Consider the following 24,917-nt stretch of genomic DNA (forward strand, 5'->3'; position numbering starts at 1 on the left):
GTTGTAAAAGTTATAGTATGTTATTATAGATTTATCCTTCTTAGTAAAATTAACATTTACTTTTTTTAACAAAAACAGAAAATTATTTTAAGGTCGACAAGTGAGTTCATATCGTTTTTAAGATTTTGACCCAATCAGGCTTGTAGGGTTAATCATCTTTGCCAATTGACCTGACAGTTCAGCAACATCCAAGTGGGAGAATTTCACGATAAACTGGAGTGCGACACTCGGTCACCGCTACCCATCCAGTACCACCCGCTGGAGCAAGGCAAGGACCTACTCGAGATGCCCTTCGAAGTTAGCTTTACGCAGCCAGAGGTAAGTTAAAAGGGAGAAACAAAGTGACAGAAAATGAAAAGAAAATCGATAAGGAAGTAACCGTTTGTTATATGCAAATACAAAATTTAATTCCTACCAGTTAAATGCCTAACTTGACCTCTGGTGATTGCTCCTCAGGGCACGGAATTCCTAAATGCGCCTGAGGAACCAGTCTGGATCACCAACATCAGGAAGTCTGTTGTCAACATCTTCAGGATCCCTCCAGTTATGGTGAATATTAATTCCTATGTTTGTAGTTATGTCTCAGTACTCTGTCACATTTAAAGGCCCCCCCCTCCTACACACATACATGTATATTTAGTTAGAGATATATAGGACAATGGATCTAATCAGTAGTAATATTATATCAAAAGATCCCAGTAGAGTTTCTTCACACACCTTCCTTCTGTTCATCCTCAGATCACCTACGGTAAGGGCCAGCAAGCCTTCAAAAAGCCTACTTTCTTTGAGAATGAACTTGGGATGGCCGGACGCTGTAGGAACTGGTAAGTTTGGGGGAGATAGTTCATTAAGAGGGAGAAAGTGTGAGAAATAAAATCGGTTTTGAAGAAAATGCTCTTTGTTTTATTAAACAAAGTTAAATAGAATATAGGATTATTCAAATAATGATTCCAAGTTTCATTTTTTTAGCAGGTTTCAGAGTTTATAACATTCACACCTTTCATACCTTCATTTAATTTAGATTTGCCCCTTTCACACCTATAGGAGCTTTTTTGATGTAAAGTTCACTAACACTCGCCGCTTCCTCAGCTTCACAAACTTAACTGATCCAGAGTTGATCTACCCTCAATATCTTTCATACTTTTGGATATTTTTTTTTACCAGTTAACTCTCGCACACTTCACACCTTCAAGAAGTTCTCACCCAAAGTTGATTAACACTCCTACCTGGAAATCTTTAAAATTGGGGATAACTTTATATTCACACCTTTCTCTTTTCAGGTACTCCCTTATTTGTATCCCCCAAGAACAAACTGTTATGGAAGAACACCAGCGGGAAGCAGTAATTGAACAGGACATCCAGAGACATTACATGACCGGCGGGTAAGATGAACTGTGGTGAAATTCCTTTAAGTTGTTCGATTTATTTATTTATTTATTTATTTATTTATTTACTTGTTTATTTATTTATTGTTTGATTGAATGATTTATTGATTGATTGATTGATTGATTGGCAGATTAATTGACAGATTAAATGATTAAGTGCCGCTTCCCCCAGACAACATAGAATTTCTGGGAGTGTGGAGAGAGTAGTAACATGGAGTGAACATACAAATTAACTATAGATATGGAAGTAATCTCGTTGGTCATAGGTTTCACATGTCCGTGTAGTCCTGGTCTTAGCCTAGTCACTTGTTTACACACCCATCACGTGGTCCTAGTGGGCTAGGTCTCTCAGCTCACAGGGTGTTGGAGAGGGTTCTCGTTTCTTATCTGATGGTCATGGGAATTATCATTTCTCGTCAATCTTGTTGGAAATTCTAAGTTCTCACTCGCTGGAGTTAAGAGCCCACATTTCTCACCTGGTATAATGTAAATTCTTTTTATCTCAACTGGTGTAGCTTGGAGCCTAGGCTTCACATCTGGTGTTAGTATGATGGTGGGTAGTAAGGTGTGGGTGGGACGTGTCCACCTGACTGTAGGGCATCAGCTTGTCACTGTCTAGCACTTGTTTTCATTCCCCTGAGTTGAAATTGTCACCTTTGTTTATCAGTTGTGGGGTGTTCGTCAGTCTTTGCAATGCATTGTTGGTAGGAGGATGTTGATACTTCCTGGCCGGGAGGAGAAAATGAGGGAAGGGGCCCGACAGACAGGCCCTGTGTGTTTGTATGTGCAGGACTGCAGGTTTATAAGTATGGGCTAATTGTTATGTCGAATCTCACTGCTTAGAATGTTTGAATATGCCGTGAGTTTTTTATACAAGTCAATCAAATATATTTTTTTAATGTGAATCAGTCAGACTGCAAATTAGCTAAAGTAAATTCAATAAATTAAAGAAATCGATACATTGGTTATGCCTACAGTATTTAGTTGAAGGTTAAAATAGGACCCCAAGACTATATAATATTGCCTAAGTTTTATGAGCCACTAGATGGATACAACTCTCTCTTTTGTCCTCAGGGTCTCTGGTTCGTGTTCGGGTTAGATTAGGTTAGGTTACATACCAAACTTTACAGATGGGGACGTAAACACGGTCGAAAACATTCCCGACTACACCTACAGTACTATAACCGCAAAGCCTTTAACGAGCTGTTATGCCTATAGATCTTATGTTCACGTTCACAAACACAAATTAAGCAAAAAATAAATTTATTCGTTATTATTATTTCGTGGCAGTCTAAAATAATTTATATTGCTTCAGAATTTCAGCAGCAAAGAAGAGTGTCTCTAAAGGGTCAAAGAAAGGTGCCAAGAGTTCGAAAAGGATAGGAAGGTACCGCAATCTTCACCCCATCCATGAAACTCTGTGGTCGCTTACTCGAACAATCGACTACGACTCCTGTGATAAAGAAGAACTTGTCGCCATGAAGGTAATTTTGTTTCTCCTGTGTTGTTTTCGTTATACTAAACAGGAGAAACAAATATTAAGTGGGCAATGGTTCCAAGGGGACAGGATATTGTGTAATATGCCTCAGATATTTTAATTATCACTTCCCCAACTTTCCTAGAGTAACAAAGGTGTTAGTCAGGACAAGAAGTCTCTAAAGGAAGGCAGTTACTTTCAAACGTAAACTAGTATTTATTTTTCTACCACATTCTTAATATCTCTTTACTATTTCTTCATTTCCTATCAAGTTTCAAATGTACAAGATATTTTTTTCAGTTCCACGGCAACAGTAAGACGGACTCAAGCATCCGTCGAACCTCCATCGGAACATACCTTGTGCGTGGTGACCAACCTGGAGCCCGTATTGAAAGGGCAGTGATCGAGGGCTCTGTCTCCGTGTTCACCAGCGACAAACAACACGAGCACTTTGATACCTTCACCAACCAGGTACACCACCCCGCTATATATATATATATATATATATATATATATATATATATATATATATATATATATATATATATATATATATATATATATATATATATATATATATATATATATATATATCATTCCATTTCACTACTTATGATCTTTGTCTTACAAGGAACTCTGTGTTTCAGGCGCTGGAATTGAAAATAATGAAGAATTCTCTCTCTCATAGCATCTCGTGTTTCAGACCTTAGAGCTGCGAGGAGTGAGAACAATTGAGACCGAGATGAACGTTGAGTACCAGAGCCATTCCCACTACTTCCAGTATGAGGTTCACCATCGCCTTACCGACCTCAGGGTAAGTTTTTGTCTCCCTTCAGTTGTTGAATATAAAATTATGAAATAGAAAACAGATTAAAATGTAGGAAAAAATCTAATTAAATTGGATAACTAAGGAGAAAAATGCAATTAAAAGATATCGGTTGTTGAATATGATAATATAATGTAAAATAGAATATTATGAGTTGATTAAAAGTAGGGAGAAAAGACCAAAATATTAAATAATATAAAATTTTAAAATTAGAGAAAAAATCAAACCAAATTGAAAAAATGGAGAACAAATTAAACACCAGAGAAAAAACACAAAATCGATCAAATTAGAATAAGATGTAGGGAGAAGCTGAATAAAGGAGAGTAAATAATAATAACACAAGTATTAGAAACTAAAAGAATTCATAAAATTAATGATTTATAATATTAAAAAATTAAATCTCACTCACAAAGGTAAATAAATAGATGAAAGATTAAATGATAAATGAAAAAGTAAGCAAAGCAAATTAATAGAAAGATAAATACACTGGTCTCTATTGGAAACATTTGGTGTATATTTTTAATGAGGAAACCCACATCTATTTTGGTCAAGGCGAGGGTCAGTTTCATCAGATGAGACTCTGAAATTGGTAGAATTGCAATTTTTTTACGTTTACTGAAAAATAAATTCTAATTATACCTTGTACGTGATGATTTCAAGTTGTGACGAGAATAGGAATATTTTCCCTAATTGTGTGTGTGTGTGTGTGTGTGTGTGTGTTCCTCGTTTATTAACAAATGGTATTGGTTGTGGTGGCAGGAGAGGGGAGACGAGACTCACCCCAACCTGGAGCAGGCCGTCACAGGCGTCCCAATCACCAGTCAACTGATTACCGAGATCAAGGTGAGTTGTTTACCACCTCTGCCCTCAGTCCCTCTCACACAGTCCTCACATGATACCTGAAAACCTTCACCCATAATCTTACTATGGCACCAAACTCCTGTCTGATATGTATTGATTTCGTTTTGGTTTTGTTTTTAATAACTATACAGGGGTTGAGGCACTACCACCTGTGGCTGGTTGCGTTTGGAAGACCTTCGCCCAGAGAGAAGAAAGGGGTTTGTTGGCGGGAAATTAGGACTATTTTTCCAGAACTACGAAGATAGATTTTTTTTCCTTCACCACTTACTTTTTTTTCTATATTTTACATAATCTCTATTTATTTTCCAATCCATAAAAGCTTGCATATCATAATTCAAGGAAACCCTGGAGCTCCCCAGGTGAGGGAGTAGATCCCAGTATTTTTATTTTATTTTTTTTCTACGGGGATTAGCCCACCCGGGCACAGGTCACTGACCCACATCGGGTATCTGAGGGGCATAACAATTAATTATAATAATAATAATAATACTACGTGGCCTCCAGCCTCCCCCAATAGCCACACCTTCGCCACCATTTAATTACCTTAATATTAAATATCCTAATACATAAGTAGCTATCCTATCTGTGTTGAATTAGTTGAGCCGCAGATCTATGCGGCAATCAGTGACTGTAGCCTCATACTACTACTACTACTACTAATAATAATAATAATAATATTAATAATAATAATGATAGTAATACTACTACTACTAATAATAATAATAATAAGGAAATACAAAATAATTTTTTTTTAGTTTAACAAATTGATTAACAAAGCTTGTAGTACAGCGTGCCTATTCTGAGTAATTCAGTCAGGTCTTGACAACAAAGTGTGGTATCACTTCTCACTGCCACGCAGGACAGAGGTTCATACACAAAAAAAAATACATCATATTCATTAACCGCTATATATAGAGGTCAGTTTCATTTGGGTCACTGCCATGCAGGACAGAGGTTCGTACACACATAAATGCATAATATTCATTGACATTATATATAGGTCAGATTCATGTGGGTAATGTCACTGTTCACTGCCATACAGGACAGAGGTTCTGAATGAAAAAAAAGATCAAAAGTGAGAAACAATATATGTATGTTGTGTTGTCAATTGTAAGAGAAACAATTGAGACCCTGCAATTGTGTGTAAATGAGGCAGAAAGTCAGATCAGCAACCTGAGACTTGGTCACAATTTTTGTGATGCAATATGGCAGTAGGGTCTACCATTAGACAACACATTATGCTTCCAATATCTTCCCAGGCGGTAGTACCTCCCTGTTTGGTAGTTGCCTGTACGTAAGCAGCTACCAAACATTGCTGCCCTCCATGCTCCACCTACACTCTGGAGGAGATAAGTCGGCACTAACGTATGTCTCCCAGAGAGTAGGTAGAGCGGGTCAGTTTGTATGAATGAACATAAATTAATGAAATGTCTTCTTCTCAGGAGATGATCGTGAGTGGGCTGAAAACTGTAGCGTCCAGAATGTCTACGACGCCCCACAGCACTCAACCCCTGGTGCGGGAGCTGAGTATACTGGTGGAGGCTGTGGCAACACTTACCCGACAGGAGATAGACTCTGTCTACTCCATGATAACACAAGACGAGCTCTACGATAAGAAGACGTAAGAGCCACATTTGTTACGGTGACTGTAGGGTTTTAATTTTGTTCCATGATGAAACGTTGAAAATTGGTTACGAACTTGATATAATACAAATATTTTTTCTGAAAAGTTCATGTGTTTCCAGTGTTCGATAAAATTTATATGTTGCATTTTACGCTTAAAGTTGTTGACATGTAAATAGTGTTTTTTACAAATACAAAATTCGTAAAGACGAGGCAATAAGAGGGCTGATACCCGAGTTACCATTTTTCATCGTATCTAGGCTCATCTATGAAGTTCACACACACACACACACACACACACACACACACACACACACACACACATACATATACACATTCATACACACACACACACACACACACACACACACAGCAGCTTTATATTTTTTTTATCGTTTCCAGGCGTATTTTCTACGAGATTCTCATGACAGCGGGGACTGAGCCAACCATAAACTACCTGATAGAAGCTATGGATGACCAAACCATCAGACAAGATTTCTACTCAGTCTTCATAACCTTCTTTGAGAAGATTCAAACCACGATGAAAAGTTCCTTCAGCATTCCGAAACTAATGGTACGATTTTTGTAATTTTGAGTCTTGTTTTGAGTACTGTGTCGGATGGTAGGGTAGGATGCAGGAATTGTTGGTGTTTAGTCTGTTTCAGAGAAGAAGGAGAGAGAGAGAGAGAGAGAGTTGCATTTTTCATGTTTCTTTAAGATTTGGATACGGTGCTCGCCAACTGTTCAAAAGCTTATTGGTTTCCTACTAGTGGAGGTGTGTGTGTGTGTGTGTGTGTGTGTGTGTGTGTGTGTGTGACTTTTCATTCTTTTTTTTATTACATATTTTACGGTTACCAGTCAGGAACACGAAAGTCTGCATTAATCTATTTTATTATAAGAAAGTTTGTGTTCCATAAAATAAAATTTCACATCAGTGTTTTTAATGGAAGAACATTAATATAATAATCTTGCAAAAAGTTTTAGTTAGGGAATGATTAATATTTTCAGGTTTTTATAAAATAATTTGACACAGCAAATTTAATGGACGGTTCACATTAACGAAGACACTTTTTATGATTTTTTTTTTCAGGAAGTGGTCAACAAGCTCACCTGGGATAACGAAGAAAGGTATATCAAAAGCATCGCGCTGCTAAACTTCGCCAAATTAGCCCACCAGGTGTGTCTCAGCCCTGACAAGTGGCATTCATTTGGCGACGATTCCTGTGTACCAGATCACTCCTGTTCCCCCGACCTCATCCTCAACGACTTTCTGCCAATACTGGTGCAAGGACTACAGGTGAGTTTATTTCCATAGGTCCATATCCGGTGTAAGTTATACGCTGGTTATGTTCGATTCCTCACATTGCTCATGGTGTAAGATGTCCACAGGCTAAAGGATTTTCATACAATCTCCGCTTTGCAAAGTAGAAATATGTGTTGACTTCCATAATTACCTGAAATTGACTGCGTTAGAGTGATAGAATTAAAAACTCTCGGAATATGATACAAATAATCAACTCGGTAATTTGTACATGTAATAGTGTTAACGCAAAATGTTTCACGGATTTGGTACTTTTTAGGACACAGATTCTCCCACCTGGAAGAGACTGGTGTACCTACAAGCCCTAGCCAACCTAGGAACACCTCAAATCATCGACGTCCTGAAGCACATAATTCTTGGCGATACTGAATCTCATTTGGCTCTCAGGATGAACGCCTGCTTTAGTTTGAGCTCCACGAACTTGCCTGAAACTGCTCATAGCACGGTAAGGTTTTTTACTGTCTTTTACATTTTCAAATAATTGTATAAAAGAAAGGAACTGCAGTATTCAAGCCTTGTAAATACAATTGCATAAATTTTTTTTTTTCCTCCTTGATATTTGTGACATATAACCACTGTCCTCCCTCAGTAAATCTTCGTTACGGCATTTTACATTTACAGGTGTTCGATCTCTTGATGCCTGTATTTGAGAATATCGGTGAAAACTACGAAGTCCGAAACATTGCCTTCCTTACCATGGTCATGTGGCAACCTAGTGTCAACTGGTGGGAAAGAATGGCCGTCTCAACTTGGCATGAGCCTTCCTCTCAGGTGGCCAACTTCATCTCTACCACCATCACCTCCCTCGCTAATGGAAAACATCCTTTGTAAGTACCAAGAAATCGATATTCTCTTTACCACTTATCCCTATTCGCCTCTTGACCCAGAGCGTGCTTGAGTACCAAGAACTACAAATTCTCTAGACCTTTCATTCTCATTTAGCTCGTGGTTAAGAAATCGCACAAGAAACAACACCTGTGTCTTCTCATTACTGTCCATCCTAACCCTCTAGGGATAAACATTGCATTGAACAAAAGTCCTACTATCACAACTTTCAAAATGAGATTTAACTTACAGGTCCATGAGCGCCTCCCGGGTGGTCCACCTAGCAAAGCCTCCCACCACACTGTCTCTCACCCACTCCTCCATGACTTATCTAAGTGAATATCTCCATAACTGTGAGGTGAGCCATAAATATCCTCAACGAAGTCTTGGTATTCTAAGGGATCTGTACATAAGATTTTCGATGTGGTCGTACTATAGTCGGTTATGTGAAATGATTTCTTCAGCAAGGAGACAACACCAACAATTCATGCATATTATTTTAGCCCTTGTTAATGGAGAAAATACGTATGTCATAAAATAATATAAAATAATTAGAACCTATACGATTTATTTTCTAATGAATTCAACAACAGTATAAATTAATTTAGAAATTCTGTAATGAAATAAGTTCCAACTCTATTAATTGTTAAGTATCTCGCGTTCTTTTCTTCATGGAGAACACATATTTATGTTACTCAAATCTTAGTTACCCCAAAAAAATTTATTTCTCAGAATTATTAAGTCTATGACAAACGAAACCCATAACATTCTACCATATCATTGCCGGATTTAGACTACCAAAGTATTATATAATCTTGACTACCATAGTATTATATAATTCAGACTGCCATAGTATTATATAAGTTAGACTACCATAGTATCATATAATCTAGACTACCAAAGTATTATATAATTTAGACTATCATAGTATTATACTATTTAGACTACCATAGTATTACATGATTTAGATTCCAATACAGTTATACATTAGTTAGACTCTTACCATAGCATTGTCATCTCTGAATCACCTAAACAACAGCACTGTTATCTCTGAATCACCTAAACAACAGCACTGTTATATCTGAATCACCTAAACAACAGCACTGTTATCTCTGAGTCACTTAAAAACAGCACTGTTATCTCTGAATCACCAAAGCAGCAGCACTGTTATCTCTGAATCACCTGAACACCAACACTGTTATCTCTGAATCACTTAAGCTCCAACACTGTTATCTCTGAATCACTTAAATACCAACACTATTATCTTTGAAACACTTAAACACCAACACTGTTATCTCTGAAACACTTAAGCACCAGCACTGTTCTATATGAATCACTTAAACACCAGCACTGTTATCTCTGAATCACTTAAACACCAACACTGTTATCTCGGAATCATACCTAAACTGTTACCTCTGAAAAGATTTAAGAAAACTGTAAGAAAACTGAAGCCTTAATTGGAATCCTAACGGGATATTTATTTACTTGCAGACCAATAGTCGAATCAGCTTCGGGTGGTTGGCCAACACCCAGGGATTTTTCCCCAACAAGATTCTATTTTACCTGCAGATGAACACCTTCTTTGGCTTCACCAGTGAATATAAGGTTTGTTCATAAACATCAATGCATGCAGTCAGTCATACATGTATTTTGTGTGTGTGTGTGTGTGTGTGTGTGTGTGTATTCATGTGGTTTCATGTATAAGTGTGAGAATATAGTAATCATGTCCATAACTAAACACACAAACAAAGGTGCCCTGAAATAATAGATCAATCAAATAATTTTAATGCAAATAAGTTCTACATATTTACTCGTGTTTCATAAATTCGTTTTCTTTATTATTTCCATTTCAGGCAACGCTTGATCAACAAAACCTAGATGAGGTCTGGAGGAAATTCTATAATTACTTCTACATAGAAAAACACCATGCGGGTCAGTATAGAGGAGGAGCTTTTCAGATTGTTCAACAGCTGTACATAGAACTCAAGGTAAGGTGAAATCTGGCTTCGCCTGTTGCTATATCTATGTACAATACATGAAAACAGGGAACCAGTTTAGGTGCAGTGCAAATATCCACCTATATTTACCTGTGATTATTAGTAATTTTAGTTGCTATAATAATAATAATAATAATAATGATAATAATAATGATAATAATGATGATGATGATGACAAATCCATCAACAGCAATAATTTCCAGATTAAAATATTTTCATTTTATTTTATTTTTACTCACATTTAACAATTATCATCTCCGTTATGTTTTTCATTCATATCTAGGAGACAAACAGTCGTCAAGACGATCATTACCACGATGACTCAAACAACTGAAAACATTACCTCTAAAATTTAAGCCTTATTCATAAAACTTATACCATCAATATTTTTTACCTTTCATCAAATAGTTACCCAAGTTCTTATTTCATTGTATCGGTTCCGTTTTCTATACGTTCACATCCGGAAAAAAATAAACCACAACAAAACAATGTTGTTGACAGGAGCAACTAGGAGTGGAGACTTCTCTACCCTCCTCTGACATCAACCTATGGTTCAGAATAGGTGAAGCTTTTTACTCTGCCGAAAACCAAGGTGAGTGTTATAGTACATGAGTGAGCGTCCAATAGAAGGTGGGAAATGTCTTGTAGGCGTTGTAGCACCTTAGACAAGTTCCATGCCGTCTTGCTTCTCGGCTTTATATGTTTCTCTTTGAAGGCTCAGTAGATTATATAACCAAACCAACATTTTCAACTCAAAGGTGAATTCTTTCTTTACACACTGACCTGTACAATGTTCCTGTTACTAATACACAGCGCACGTACACAATCCAAAAAGTATGTTTACAGTTTTGTGGTAAACACTATGACCAAACAGATGAAGGATTTTGACAACCCTACCGAGACAACAGGTGGCACAGTGTTCATTTTAAATCCATCGAACCCATCCGTAAATATAATTTTTTTTATTGTGTACATGTCTGAGTCCATTTTAGTACCAAGTGTATGCATACAGATCAAATTGAAAGTAAGAAAAAATTGCAGAATCTATATTTGTACTTAAATCTACACTTAAATTTCTGAATATGTTTTCTGATATTATTACTACACCATGTTTATGTAGTCGTAAATTAAACTTGAAAATATACTCCTTATTCTGATAACATTTGCATCATAAACATATATTTTTTGCAGAAAACGACGGGAATTTCCCCCTCGATATATCTTTCATCAAGGAGGCACTTCCTATCTTGTCCAACTTGCCACATATCCAGCGATCTGTGGACTATACCGAGGTGCTGCCTACTGACCTTGGCTTGCCCTTCTTTGTACAGGTAAGTCGCTCAAAATCTCTGCTGGGTTCTCCTTACCTCCCATAGATATTCAGTTGTCCACGAACTGATTAATTTACCCTTAAAATATAATTTTATCCTTGGCGAGTATAAGCTTTCATATACTTGGCAATGTACCAGACAATGAAAGAAAAAAGGTCGCTTAAAAACTGGGGGGAAACTAATTTCATCTTGTGATATTATCAATTAGTTTATCTCCATTAGTGAGTGAGCAGTTAGATCTCTCTCTCCATAGCCAGCAAGTTATATTGTTTTCCTTAATTTACTAGTTACTAGTATTTTCTTCACATAACCAACAAGTTATTAGTAGTTTTATGTATAATCAACAAGTTGTTAGTAGTTTCATGGACAATCAACAAGTTATCACTCTTCAATGGTCAACAAATAACCAACCTATTGTTCCTTAGACTGGCAATGACACCATCCACACAAACTCCTTCATTATGTTTTAAATAATGGACGTAATTTGTATCTCGTAGATTAAAAAAATAATAATTACGTTTATGCATTTTTATGATTTTTTTTGTCCTTCCCACAGTACACTCAACAATCGGCTTACTGGTTCAACTGGAAGGTGACCGATATGGAAGCTGACATGAGAATCAAGAAGTTTAAGGGAGATCTTTCTTTACTTTTGGAGTAAGTGCTTAGCTTATACTGAGGCTAAGAGAGAGAATTTTATACCTACTAGCTTGAGTGTTGATACCTGCAGCATGAGTGTCTATACCTGCAACTTGAGTGTGTATACCTGCTGCTTGAGTGTCTATAGCTCCAACTTGAGTGTTTATACCTGCTACTTGAGTCTTAATACTTGCTACTTAAGTATGTTTACCTACTAATTTGGGTGTTGATACCTGCAACTTCAGTGTCTATACCTGCTACTTGAGTGTTAATATTTGATACTTAAGTGTGTATACCTATAGCGTCTGTGTTTATACCTCCATCCTAAATAGTTTCACCGGTAACCTCAGATATTATACCAGAAAGCTGTTTATATATATATATATATATATATATATATATATATATATATATATATATATATATATATATATATATATAGATACACACACACATCCGGGCTGCTCTTTCGCTAGGCCACGGTAGGACGACACCCTCCGAGAGGCTCCACAGTGTCTCAATGTAGTGCATTAAGGTTTTTGCTTTGATCCTGACTTTGAACTCGTCAGAAGGCATGTTTTCCAGAGCATTTTTAAATGACTGTACATACGTGTTGCGCTCATGCAGTATTTCTTGGATAGAGAGGACAATGTCATGTTTGACACCTTGAATGTTGTCACACCTGATAGAAGTCTGTTTTTCATGATCTCCCATGAAGTAGATTTGGAGGAACTTTTCCTGCTCATCTTCCAGTGGTAAGAGGGATCCTGCCTTGTGATAGACTTGACCCTGGACTTTGAATGTACGAACTACCTTATAAATCTAAAGGATAATCTGAAGCATGAATTGTACTCAGTATTTTCCCTGAGAAAGGTTTTAATTTGGTGTTCCTATATTTAAATTTCATGAGAGTTACAACAGTCCAGATTCCCTCCTTTTTACTTTGCACCGCACTTATTCACATTTCATCCGGGCAATGACAACAGAGGGACACTTTTCATATTCTATATATATAATGATCATCCATCATCACTACATATAACACCATCCATCATCACTACATATAACACCATCCATCATCACCACATATAACACTACCCATCATCACTACATATAACACCATCCATCTTCACTACATATAACACCACCCATCATCACTACATATAACACCATCCATCATCACCACATATAACACCACCCATCATCACTACATATAACACTACCCATCATCACTACATATAACACTACCCATCATCACTACATATAACACCATCCATCATCACTACATATAACACCACCCATCATCACTACATATAACACCATCCATCTTCACTACATATAACACCACATCCAGAATTACCATATATATAACATCATCCATCACTACATATAACATCATCCATCATCACTACATATAACACCATCCATCATCACTACATATAACACCATCCATCATCACTACATATAACACCACCCATCATTACTACATATAACACCATCCATCATCACTACATATAACATCATCCATCATCACCACATATAACACCATCCATCATCACTACATATAACACCATCCATCATCACTACATATAACACCATCCATCATCACTACATATAACACCACCCATCATTACTACATATAACACCATCCATCATCACTACATATAACATCATCCATCATCACTACATATAACACCATCCATCATCACAACATATAACACCACCCATCATCACAACATATAACACCATCCATCATCACTACATATAACATCATCCATCATCACAACATATAACACCACCCATCATCACTACATATAACATCATCCATCATCACTACATATAACACCATCCATCATCACTACATATTACATCATCCATCATCACAACATATAACACCACCCATCATCACTACATATTACATCATCCATCATCACTACATATAACACCACCCATCATCACTACATATAACATCATCCATCATCACAACATATAACACCACCCATCATCACTACATATTACATCATCCATCATCACTACATATAACACCACCCATCATCACTACATATTACATCATCCATCATCACAACATATAACACCACCCATCATCACTACATATTACATCATCCATCATCACAACATATAACACCACCCATCATCACTACATATAACACCATCCATCATCACTACATATAACACCATCCATCATCACTACATATTACATCATCCATCATCACAACATATAACACCACCCATCATCACTACATATAACATCATCCATCATCACAACATATAACACCATCCATCATCACTACATATAACACCATCCATCATCACTACATATAACACCACCCATCATCACTACATATTACATCATCCATCATCACAACATATAACACCACCCATCATCACAACATATAACACCACCCATCATCACTACATATAACACCATCCATCATCACTACATATAACACCATCCATCATCACTACATATAACACCATCCATCATCACTACATATAACACCACCCATCATCACTACATATAACACCACCCACCATCACTACATATAACACCATCCATCGTCACTACATATAACATCATCCATCATTACTACATATAACACCATCCATCATCACTACATATAACATCCATCATCACTACATATATCATCATCCATCATCACTACATATAACATCATCCATCATCACTACAGATCGGTAAAGTAATTTTCAAGATTCTCGTGCGGTCATACATACAAACAGACAGACTTCTTTGTGACTGGGTAACTTTACGTCTGGGCTACGAGGACACTAAAAGCAGTTCTAGACTCCGTTATATTTCACACAAAGCCTGTTCAGCAAGCTTATGGCGCCGTGAACCTCTTTTTGGGACTACCCGTGCCGCTTAGGTGATCAGAGTAACCTTTTACCAAATCCGGCTTCGAAACACGAGGAACCATATATATTTCATTTGCCCAATAAAGCCGAGTCTAGGACTGCTTTTAGTGTCCTGGTGGCCCAGAGGTAACGTTCACCGGTCACAATCATAAGTTCGTGGGTTCGAATCCTGGCGGGGTGAGGTGTTGATTATATGTAGAAGTCCGCGTGCTTTATTGGGCTAATGATATATATATATATACTGGCAGTTTTATATATTCACAATTTTGCATTTTATATCTATTCTCGCTTCTTCAGCTACAGCCGAGAAAGTACCATCCAAGGCAAGACACTTCTGCCGTGGTCGCAGATGAATTTCGCCGTCGGGGCAGGTCTTCACAACATGCTGTCTGTGACTGTTCCTATCGTTCTCTCCGGGATTCTAGATATGAGGAAACAAGAGATCCAGCTGACAGTCGAGCCCTTGAATAACAACAAGGTAAACTAAATGTACAATGAAAATAAGGTCAACATTGAACAATTAATACCTAAAATTTTCAGTACACATACATACATAGACACAACGATATTATAATGGTAGTAATATACAAATATTATTTATTCCTTTCATCAACTCAGAAACAAGTAATAAGTACAGCTACAGGTGCTAGAGATTTTAAAAACGTAAACGAACACGGAAACTGTTCTTGATCAGTTACCAGGGAAACTTTTGTACAGATACAGTTGAAAGTACATTAGCTATCGATTTAATAGTATTAGCTACAAAGAAACGCTATACTCGGAGACAAAGCACCTCTGAAAGTACGATAATCCAATGTTACAGGTACAGCTAGTCGACTCGCACAACTACCCCTACACCGTGTTGGCCGGACCCTTCCCGACCACCGTCTACACCCAGCAGCATCAGTACATGACGATTAAGAACACTGATCCTGAAGTATTCTCGGTGAGGCACTACTCATAATTTCTTCCAATGTAGACTTTTAGAGCATTTCGACGGATATTTTACTGCTGTTTGTATCATAACTCATGTCATAACTTGTGCGTGTAAAAAAAATATCCTAGTTATAAAAACTACATATGAAAATGACAGTCCCTTAAAGCCATAGATATCAATGTTTATTGTTTTTGCTTCTAACACTGATACTGAGCTTTTCCTTCTGACAGAGACGTACTCAAGCGCTTCCTTCTGTTGTTGGACTCTCAGTTGAGTCTTCTTGGTCAGCGGACTTTGAGTTCCCTATCAACTTTGCCTCCATCCACAGGTAAATGCTGGATATTTTCATTTAAGAAAAGTTTCCATACAAAGACAGAGTCAAACTTCTCAACTCAGTATATAGAAAATGTTAATTGACTTTTAAATAAGTAACATAAAGGAGTTGATTTTAGTGGAGATAGTCTATTAGCCCCCTGTGTACGTGAACCCCTCTGAGTTGAATAAAATCGTCTGGCATTGGCCAAATAAAATATCAAAAGTAGTGTCCCCGTAGTGAAGGGCTATCTACTAGTCCTCTCCGCATTTTCGGACGAACCAACAATTAGATTATTTATTTCAGGAGAGACTTTGACCTATTCACTCCAGCATATAAACTCTGGGAGTATAGTCTGGAGCTGAACCCCGAGACGTCCTCAACGAGAACCATCACCACCACCTTCGGTTATGGTAAGGTTAGGTTAGGTTAGATTAGGTTATGGTAAGCACTCTGGTTCACGATAATGATCTATTATTTTTTATGGGTAAACATAGCATAATAACTACTTATTTTAATACAATGGCTCCTTGTCAAACTTGATAATTTCTGTGATATATCACATTTTGATTACCACATGAAATCCCCAGCCTACAATATTTTTTGGCTAATGAAAGAATATCCAATAGAAAAACTGGTAATATTGATACAGTAATACGAAGTAGGAAGTAGATTAGCCTAAAGACAAATCTTCTCTTTCTGCTTAAATATCAGACCTAGAACAGGAGTTCATCTTTAAGTGTTTTCCAGCCGTCGTGCAGTACTATAACCACCCACCACCACCTCCCCCGCGTGTAAATCCCACCCTAAGTTAACTATTATGTACTGTACATTAAGCCACCCACCTCAGCCATCATTCCAAACTTAATCACCACTTTACCTGTTACAAGAATTTTCATTTCATATTTCTTATTCATTTTAAAATCTGTAAAATTGTAGTTATTACACTGCTGGTAGAAAAATATGGTTCTATGCATCAGAGTGATTTTGATATTTTCTGTCAGTGACCATGCAGAGAGCGGAGAGGCTTATGGAGCAGGTGGACGAGGGGGAGTTTGGACAGGAGTCACAGGGGAGTGATTATTCCCAAATGTCTCAAGATTATCAAGATTACCAGGTTGGTTCTCTTGCACAGTGTATTGCTCTTCAAGAACTAAGACACAGGTGGCTGCTACTTTGATTTACAGATTTTAAGATCCAAAACGCAACTTCTAATTTATGACATATGCATGAAGATATATATATATATATATATATATATATATATATATATATATATATATATATATATATATATATATATATATATATATATATATATGCAAATAAATCACTGTAGGTGCGCGTGATCCAGGTATATGCTGGGAACTTCGTGTTTTCTTTTTCCTTGTGGTTATCAGTATATATATATATATATATATATATATATATATATATATATATATATATATACACACATTTTAAAGAAAATATCATACAGTATATGAATAAAAAACACAAACACATGGTTAGTACTTACACACACACACACACAAAGCTCTATAAACCATGAATTAAAATCTACCTGTCATTTGTCATTTTTCTCATTACAGGAATCTGAACAGGTAGAAAATATTGATAACCGGGAACGTATTGCCAGGATTCAGCAACAGGTTATGCCAGGTAAGTGATTCATTCTATCTTGTTCTTTCATACTTTCCTCCTCTTCCCTTTTCAAGCATGTCTCGTCTCTTTACCTTTTAATATATGATTCTTTCTTTTAACACAGATTCCTCCACCTCTTATATATACAGTCTTCATGTTATCTTTGTTTCTATCCTCTTTTTCCAATATAATTATCTCCTTTTCCTCTCTCATGCCTGTCGCTTTTATTTTTATTGTTTTTCCCTTTCTTTTAAGGCTGTCTTCTCAGGTGGGCTTTAATAGCAGACGCTGTGAGGGGAAGGTGGTAGGTAGTTATGGGTGGTGATAGTGTTAGATGGTGAAGGGAAGGTGGTAGGTAGTCATGGGTGGTGATAGTGTTAGATGATGGTGGTGGTGATAGTGTTAGATGATGAAGGGAAGGAGGTAGGTAGTCATGGGTGGTGATAGTGTTAGATGGTGAAGGGAAGGAGGTAGGTAGTTGTCATAGGTGGTGATAGTGTTAGATGATGAAGGGAAGGAGGTAGGTAGTTGTCATAGGTGGTGATAGTGTTAGATGATGAAGGGAAGGAGGTAGGTAGTTGTCAGTAGGTGGTGATAGTGTTAGATGATGAAGGAAGGAGGTAGTAGTTGTCATAGGTGTGATAGTGTTAGATGATGAAGGGAAGGTGGTAGGTAGTCATGGGTGGTGATAGTGTTAGATGGTGAAGGGAAGGTGGTAGGTAGTCGTGGGTGGTGATAGTGTTAGATGATGAAGGGAAGGTAGTAGGGTAGTCATGGTGGTGATAGTGTTAGATGATGAAGGGAAGGAGGTAGGTAGTTGTCATAGGTGGTGATAGTGTTAGATGATGAAGGGAAGGTGGTAGGTAGTCGGGTGGTGATAGTGTTAGATGATGAAGGAAGGTAGTAGGTAGTCATGGGTGGTGATAGTGTTAGATGGTGAAGGGGAAGGAGGTAGGTAGTTGTCATAGGTGGTGATAGTGTTAGATGATGAAGGGAAGGTGGTAGGTAGTCGTGGGTGGTGATAGTGTTAGATGATGAAGGGAAGGTAGTAGGTAGTCATGGGTGGTGATAGTGTTAGATGGTGAAGGGGAAGGAGGTAGGTAGTTGTCATAGGTGGTGATAGTGTTAGATGATGAAGGGAAGGTGGTAGGTAGTCGTGGGTGGTGATAGTGTTAGATGATGAAGGGAAGGTAGTAGGTAGTCATGGGTGGTGATAGTGTTAGATGGTGAAGGGGAAGGTGGTAGGTAGTCGTGGGTGGTGATAGTGTTAGATGATGAAGGAAGGTAGTAGGTAGTCATGGTGGTGATAGTGTTAGATGGTGAAGGGATGGTAGGTAGTCGGGTAGATAGTGTTAGATGATGAAGGGAAGGTAGTAGTCAGGTAGTCGTCGGGTGGTGATAGTGTTAGATGGTGAAGGGAAGGTGGTAGGTAGTCGTGGGTGGTGATAGTGTTAGATGATGAAGGGAAGGTAGTAGGTAGTCATGGGTGGTGATAGTGTTAGATGGTGAAGGGGAAGGTGGTAGGTAGTCGTGGGTGGTGATAGTGTTAGATGATGAAGGGAAGGTGGTAGGTAGTCATGGGTGGTGATCGTGTTAGATGGTGAAGGGGAAGGTGGTAGGTAGTCGTGGGTGGTGATAGTGTTAGATGATGAAGGTGGAGTGGTAGGTAGTCATGGGTGGTAATAGTGTTAGATGATGAAGGTGGAGTGGTAGGTAGTCATGGGTGGTAATAGTGTTAGATGATGAAGGTGGAGTGGTAGGTAGTCGTGGGTGGTGGGTTACAGCAGATGGAAAGGAAAAATGTCCCATCCAGCACTGGAGGAGCGAAGTAACACCAGACATAGGGTCAGAAATCCCATCAGATTAGATTACAGATTGAGGATTCAGGAGAGGTCATACTCGCCTTTATATAACAATCCTTTCTATTGTTCCGTGAGGTGGATGAGAGAGAATCGGGGGAGGAATATTACGTTGCTGGGTTTGCTAACATGCAGAGAAAGCTAGACTGAAGTAGGCGGTCAATGTGCAAGTCTAGACGATAGAAAGCTGGCAAGAAGAGCAGATGAATGGACGGGGCCAGGACCTATAATTATGAATATTATCAACTGATTTTTAACGCAATAATTAACTTTTTAACATCAGCTTCAGGCGGGTACGTGCAGAGCATAAGTGTGGGCGTGGCGCTTCAAGGATCCATCAGCAGAAGCTATGAATCAGTGCTAACGTGGAACACTAGCCCCATCACTTCCCCCCAGAGCTCCACTAAGATCCAGCTCAGCCTCCTTCAGCATACTCCTCTTGGCGTCTTGGAAGAATCACACGCTGTAAGATGTTGCTTCTTGAACTATTTTGTTTACAGTTTGAGTATACAGAGGGAGAAAAAAGAGAAATAGATAAAGCAATTAAGAATAAAGATAAGAAAATTTATACTTCAATATTTCCAGTCTGGAGTCTCAAAAAAAATTATTCACTCATCGGCTTCAGTGACCTAAAATTTTCATTAAATTTGTCGTGGTTTATTTATTAATTGTCATCAATTTATTTAATTACTTATCATTTTGGATGTTCTGACCAGACGTGCGTGAACCTGAGGGTGGTGAAGCTTTTCTTCCTGCCTATGGCCACTACTGAAGAAGTGTTGTCCGCCAACTTCCACACCACCGTCGATGCCGAGGTGTACGACGGCGTAAACTGTGACGATCAACCTGTTCTTAAAATCCAGGTAAGAGACCTCAGGTAGAATGTGTGTGTGAGTGTGTTGACTCCCCTACTCTTGAAGCATGTGGGGAGATATCAGTTAGAATGTGTACTGATCTACAAAATGGTGTTAGTAGTGGGGTCACGCAATTTCATGTGTTTAGTATTTAATTCACCAAGCAGGACAGTGGGTTAAGTGTATACAACATCTGGGAGATTTGTATATTGAAGCTGGTCTGACGGAGTATAGACGTTTAACACGGTGAGTGTGGAGTTACCCAGGTGGATAGTGATCACATGATATAGAAAGCTGGTAGTCTTTTGGGATACAAGAGGGGCATATAGTAGCATTTTCTCTGCACACATTAGACATGTGTGAGTAGAACTAAGATCAAAATAAACATAATTGGACAGACTGGGTGAGGGCTTACCAGTAAGTGTGATACTCTCCCCAAGACACACAATATCAATGTCCTCAGTCACAACTTTGTGGTGCCGGTCAGGGTCGTTTTCTGAGGATAAAATGTTCCAACTCATCACTGTGTGTGTTTGTGTGTGTGTGTATGTGTGTGTGTGATAGAGAGAGGGAGAGAGAGAGAGAGAGAAACTGTGTGTGGTTGTGTCGCTTTATATAAGATAATGTATTTTGAGCAATCAATACTTGCTCCTCGACATGCTTGTCTGCCTGCACCAAAGTACTTGTAACAGTATTCGTACCTATACTTACACCAGTGCCTGTGCCTTCTTACAGGGTGTGCTTGACGTGAGTGAGAAGAAATTGGAACATATAAGGGAGAAACTGTCCCATCAAGACTGCAACAGAGAGTCTGAAAATCTTCTACCCATTGACATCATCACATCTCCCCTTTACGACCACGCCAACATCAAGGCTTACTGGAATGAGGTACGTGTTTATTTGCACACACACACACACACACACTTCCTTGGTGGAAAATAGAGATGACAGATTTCCTCAGGCCACAGCTGCCACCCTCAACCGGGTTTTTGTTGCAACTGCAGTACATATGAACAAAAGAACATAAGAAAGGAGGAAACTGCAGCGGGCTTATTGGCCCATACTGGGCAGTCCCGTTTACACCCAACCCCTATTGCTCATATAAGCATCCAACCTATGTTTGAAACTATTCAGCGTATTCGAGTTAATGATGCTATTTGGTAACTTGTTCCATTCATCCACTACTCTGTTTCCAAACCAGTGTTTACCTATTTCACGCCTAAATCTAAATTTGTCTAATTTAAAACCATTGTTACCAGGGCCGGTGCAAGATGATTTGGCGCCCTAGGCAAGCCTTGATGTGCGCCCCCTTGAAAGTTTTGATAAGCTAATGTAGGTACAATAACCCATTACTACATTGTTTTCATCTTGTGGCTTTATTACTTCACCCATGCAAATAACCAATTATTGTTATTACATTAAGTCAATAAATCCTTGATGTAAACTTCAGAGGTTAGGTAACCTTGCCTCATCCCGACAAAGACAGGGAAGGGGCGACTCAGCCGCCCTGGCAGTAAGTGGCAGTAAGGGAGGGGAGGGGATGGTGGGGTTGGGAGAAGGGTTCCTCAGATGTCAGCCTTCAGGTCACTGATCGACAGTTCTCCAGGCCGCCAAAGATAAGGACCCGGGTTAGTCCCTCCGGGGGGTTAACGAATAATATTAAAAAAGAAAACACAGTCGGCTACCGTCTACCTCCCCTCGCCTCCCTCCGACCCCCCACCCTTCTAACATCCTGCTCCGACCCTCCACGGCTCCACCACAGTGTCCACCACAGTTTTCCCTTCATTTTTAATTTTATCCAAGTTTGCCCTGAATTTGTGGCGCCCCCAGATGTTGGCGCCCTAGGCGTTCGCCTAGTTCGCCTAGTGGGTAGCGCCTGCCCTGATTGTTACGAGTTCGCTCCTGGTTGGATAGTTTGAGTACCTTTGTAATGTCCCCTTTGTTTCGCCCTGACTTCCACTTATACACCTCTATCAGGTCGCCCCTCGCTCTGCGTCTCTCGAGGGAGTGCAAATTAAGATGCTTTAACCTGTCTCTATACTCAAGGTTCCTAATGCCCGGGATTAGTCTTGTCATTCTCCTCTGAATTCTTTCCAAGGATTCTATATCCATTCTGTAATACGGTGACCAGAACTGAACTGCGTAATCCATGTGTGGTCTCACAAGCGCAAGATACAGTTTTAGGATGACCTCGCTAATCTTGTAACTAACACTCCATTGTATGAACCCAAGTACTTTATTAGCCTTGTTATGAGCAAAAACACATTGTTTACTTGGCTTAAGGTTCCTACTTATGATTTCTCCTAAATCTCTCTCGCAGTCGGATTTCTCTTTGGCATCGTTGTTCATCTGGTATCTGGTTTTCCTGTTTACATCTCCTATACTGAGTACTTTACATTTGTCCACGTTGAATTTCATCTGCCATTTTTCAGACCATTCGAAAAATTTGTTTAGATCTTCCTGTAGTTTTGCCGAGTCCTCGTCAGATTTAATAACACGTCCTATTTTAGTGTCATCAGCAAATTTACTTATGTTGCTGTCTATGCCGATATCTATGTCGTTTATGTATATAATAAATAATAATGGTCCAAGTACTGAGCCTTGGGGAACTCCACTTGTGACGTTGCTCCAATGGGACTTAAAGCCGTTAATGCTCACTCGCTGTTTCCTGTCCTGTAACCACTCCCTAATCCATTTAAGGATATTACCTTTGAAGCCATGTGCTTCTACCTTTCTAATTAGTCTTTCGTGGGGGGCTCTGTCGAAGGCTTTGCTAAAGTCGAGATATACCACATCATAATTGTGCCCCTCGTCCTCTGATTCGAAAACTGATGAAAAGAATGTCAATAGATTCGTTAGACAAGAACGTCCACTTGTGAAGCCATGCTGGGAATCATTTGTGAAGCCATGCTGGGAATCTACGTTTCACACACACAAACTTACATTACACAATCAATTTCAACAATGTGATACCAGATATTATGTGAAATTAAATTACTAAATAATATATTCATTTACAACTCGTCTATTAATCAAAGCATCTGTTATTTCTTTCTTTAACACAGAATTTCCCAAACACTCTGATGAACTTGACTTACTTCGTAGATGATATCATACGGGGTGTTCTTTTCCCTTACGTCTCTCTCGACCACACCGCCAGAAACCCCGAGAACCAGATAGAGATTGATGCCACCAAGTAAGTAAGAGAAACTCAGAGAAATTTTCATTGCACCTCATGTTTATATTCACTGAAGTACCGAATCCTGAAAATAACGTAGACCGTGTACGTGACAGCATATTAACTTTAACCAGGTATATTTAATAACATTTATATTTGTTTGATATTCATTACACGCCCTGTACTAAAAAACTTTGCCTTGCTAGGTGTTGAGTGACATTGGTTTTAAACTGATGTGAACTATATATTTTAACTTGTTTTTTTTTTATGCAGAACCTTAGACACTAACCGTTGGACCGTCAGGACGACAAAGGCAGAGGAGGTATCCATCATTAAGGACCTCAAGCCACCCGCACTGATTGAGGAATTTGGTGGACCAGCCAGGTTGGCTGACACTTTCGATTACAGCGTAATCAGAGGCCGCACACCCTCTGTCTGTGTTATCGAGGACACTCAAGTAAGTAACTAATGAATGGGAATGGCACAAGATAATGGAGAACATTATAGTAAGCAAGTAATGAATGTATAAAATTAAAACAAGATCCATTCAAAAGAAAAACTGATGATGATTTTATGAAGTTCCTATACATCTTCCTGAAGGAACTGCTACAATTTTACTCTTTTTGCCAGGATTTGGTAAACATACCAGAAGTTTCTTTTGATTTGATTTATATTCATAATTCCATTAATACATTTTTTTAATAATAACCTGCTTTATGTAAACTTTGCAGGTGCGAACTTTGGACGGCACAGTGTTCTCACATCAACCGGATGCTTGCTGGACCACCGCCAGTATATTCCACGCCGACCCTGAAGACCCAGAGGCCATGGAAGGAGCTCTTATGGTCCGCCACACAGACCAATGGGAAGTGCGCATTGTTTGGCCTTGGAGGGGACTCCAGCTTGACCTGACAAAGACGCAGCTACTAGTACGTTCCTATTTATTTTATTT

General features: G+C 38.6%; 1 protein-coding gene across 1 annotated transcript in view; it reads left to right on the forward strand.

The window, feature by feature from the left end:
• Window positions 1–24,917, forward strand: part of LOC121853895 (hemolymph clottable protein-like) — a 31,409-nt gene that overhangs the window by 4,419 nt on the left and 2,073 nt on the right. Inside the window, exons 3-33 of the mRNA XM_042348277.1 lie at window positions 178–318; window positions 457–549; window positions 739–824; window positions 1,281–1,382; window positions 2,701–2,869; window positions 3,163–3,333; window positions 3,566–3,676; window positions 4,448–4,531; window positions 5,992–6,170; window positions 6,575–6,746; window positions 7,263–7,469; window positions 7,753–7,938; window positions 8,115–8,320; window positions 8,571–8,676; window positions 9,810–9,923; window positions 10,172–10,306; window positions 10,817–10,907; window positions 11,507–11,646; window positions 12,203–12,303; window positions 15,478–15,658; window positions 16,004–16,126; window positions 16,348–16,445; window positions 16,737–16,843; window positions 17,435–17,547; window positions 18,023–18,092; window positions 20,217–20,398; window positions 20,650–20,796; window positions 21,523–21,675; window positions 23,853–23,983; window positions 24,239–24,422; window positions 24,697–24,894. Coding sequence (XP_042204211.1) covers window positions 178–318; window positions 457–549; window positions 739–824; window positions 1,281–1,382; window positions 2,701–2,869; window positions 3,163–3,333; window positions 3,566–3,676; window positions 4,448–4,531; window positions 5,992–6,170; window positions 6,575–6,746; window positions 7,263–7,469; window positions 7,753–7,938; window positions 8,115–8,320; window positions 8,571–8,676; window positions 9,810–9,923; window positions 10,172–10,306; window positions 10,817–10,907; window positions 11,507–11,646; window positions 12,203–12,303; window positions 15,478–15,658; window positions 16,004–16,126; window positions 16,348–16,445; window positions 16,737–16,843; window positions 17,435–17,547; window positions 18,023–18,092; window positions 20,217–20,398; window positions 20,650–20,796; window positions 21,523–21,675; window positions 23,853–23,983; window positions 24,239–24,422; window positions 24,697–24,894 — 4,281 coding nt within the window. The remainder of the gene's footprint in view (window positions 1–177; window positions 319–456; window positions 550–738; window positions 825–1,280; window positions 1,383–2,700; window positions 2,870–3,162; window positions 3,334–3,565; window positions 3,677–4,447; window positions 4,532–5,991; window positions 6,171–6,574; window positions 6,747–7,262; window positions 7,470–7,752; window positions 7,939–8,114; window positions 8,321–8,570; window positions 8,677–9,809; window positions 9,924–10,171; window positions 10,307–10,816; window positions 10,908–11,506; window positions 11,647–12,202; window positions 12,304–15,477; window positions 15,659–16,003; window positions 16,127–16,347; window positions 16,446–16,736; window positions 16,844–17,434; window positions 17,548–18,022; window positions 18,093–20,216; window positions 20,399–20,649; window positions 20,797–21,522; window positions 21,676–23,852; window positions 23,984–24,238; window positions 24,423–24,696; window positions 24,895–24,917) is intronic.

Source organism: Homarus americanus, unplaced genomic scaffold, assembly GCF_018991925.1.
Source record: "Homarus americanus isolate GMGI-L3 unplaced genomic scaffold, GMGI_Hamer_2.0 scaffold18703, whole genome shotgun sequence".
NCBI lineage: Eukaryota > Metazoa > Arthropoda > Malacostraca > Decapoda > Nephropidae > Homarus > Homarus americanus.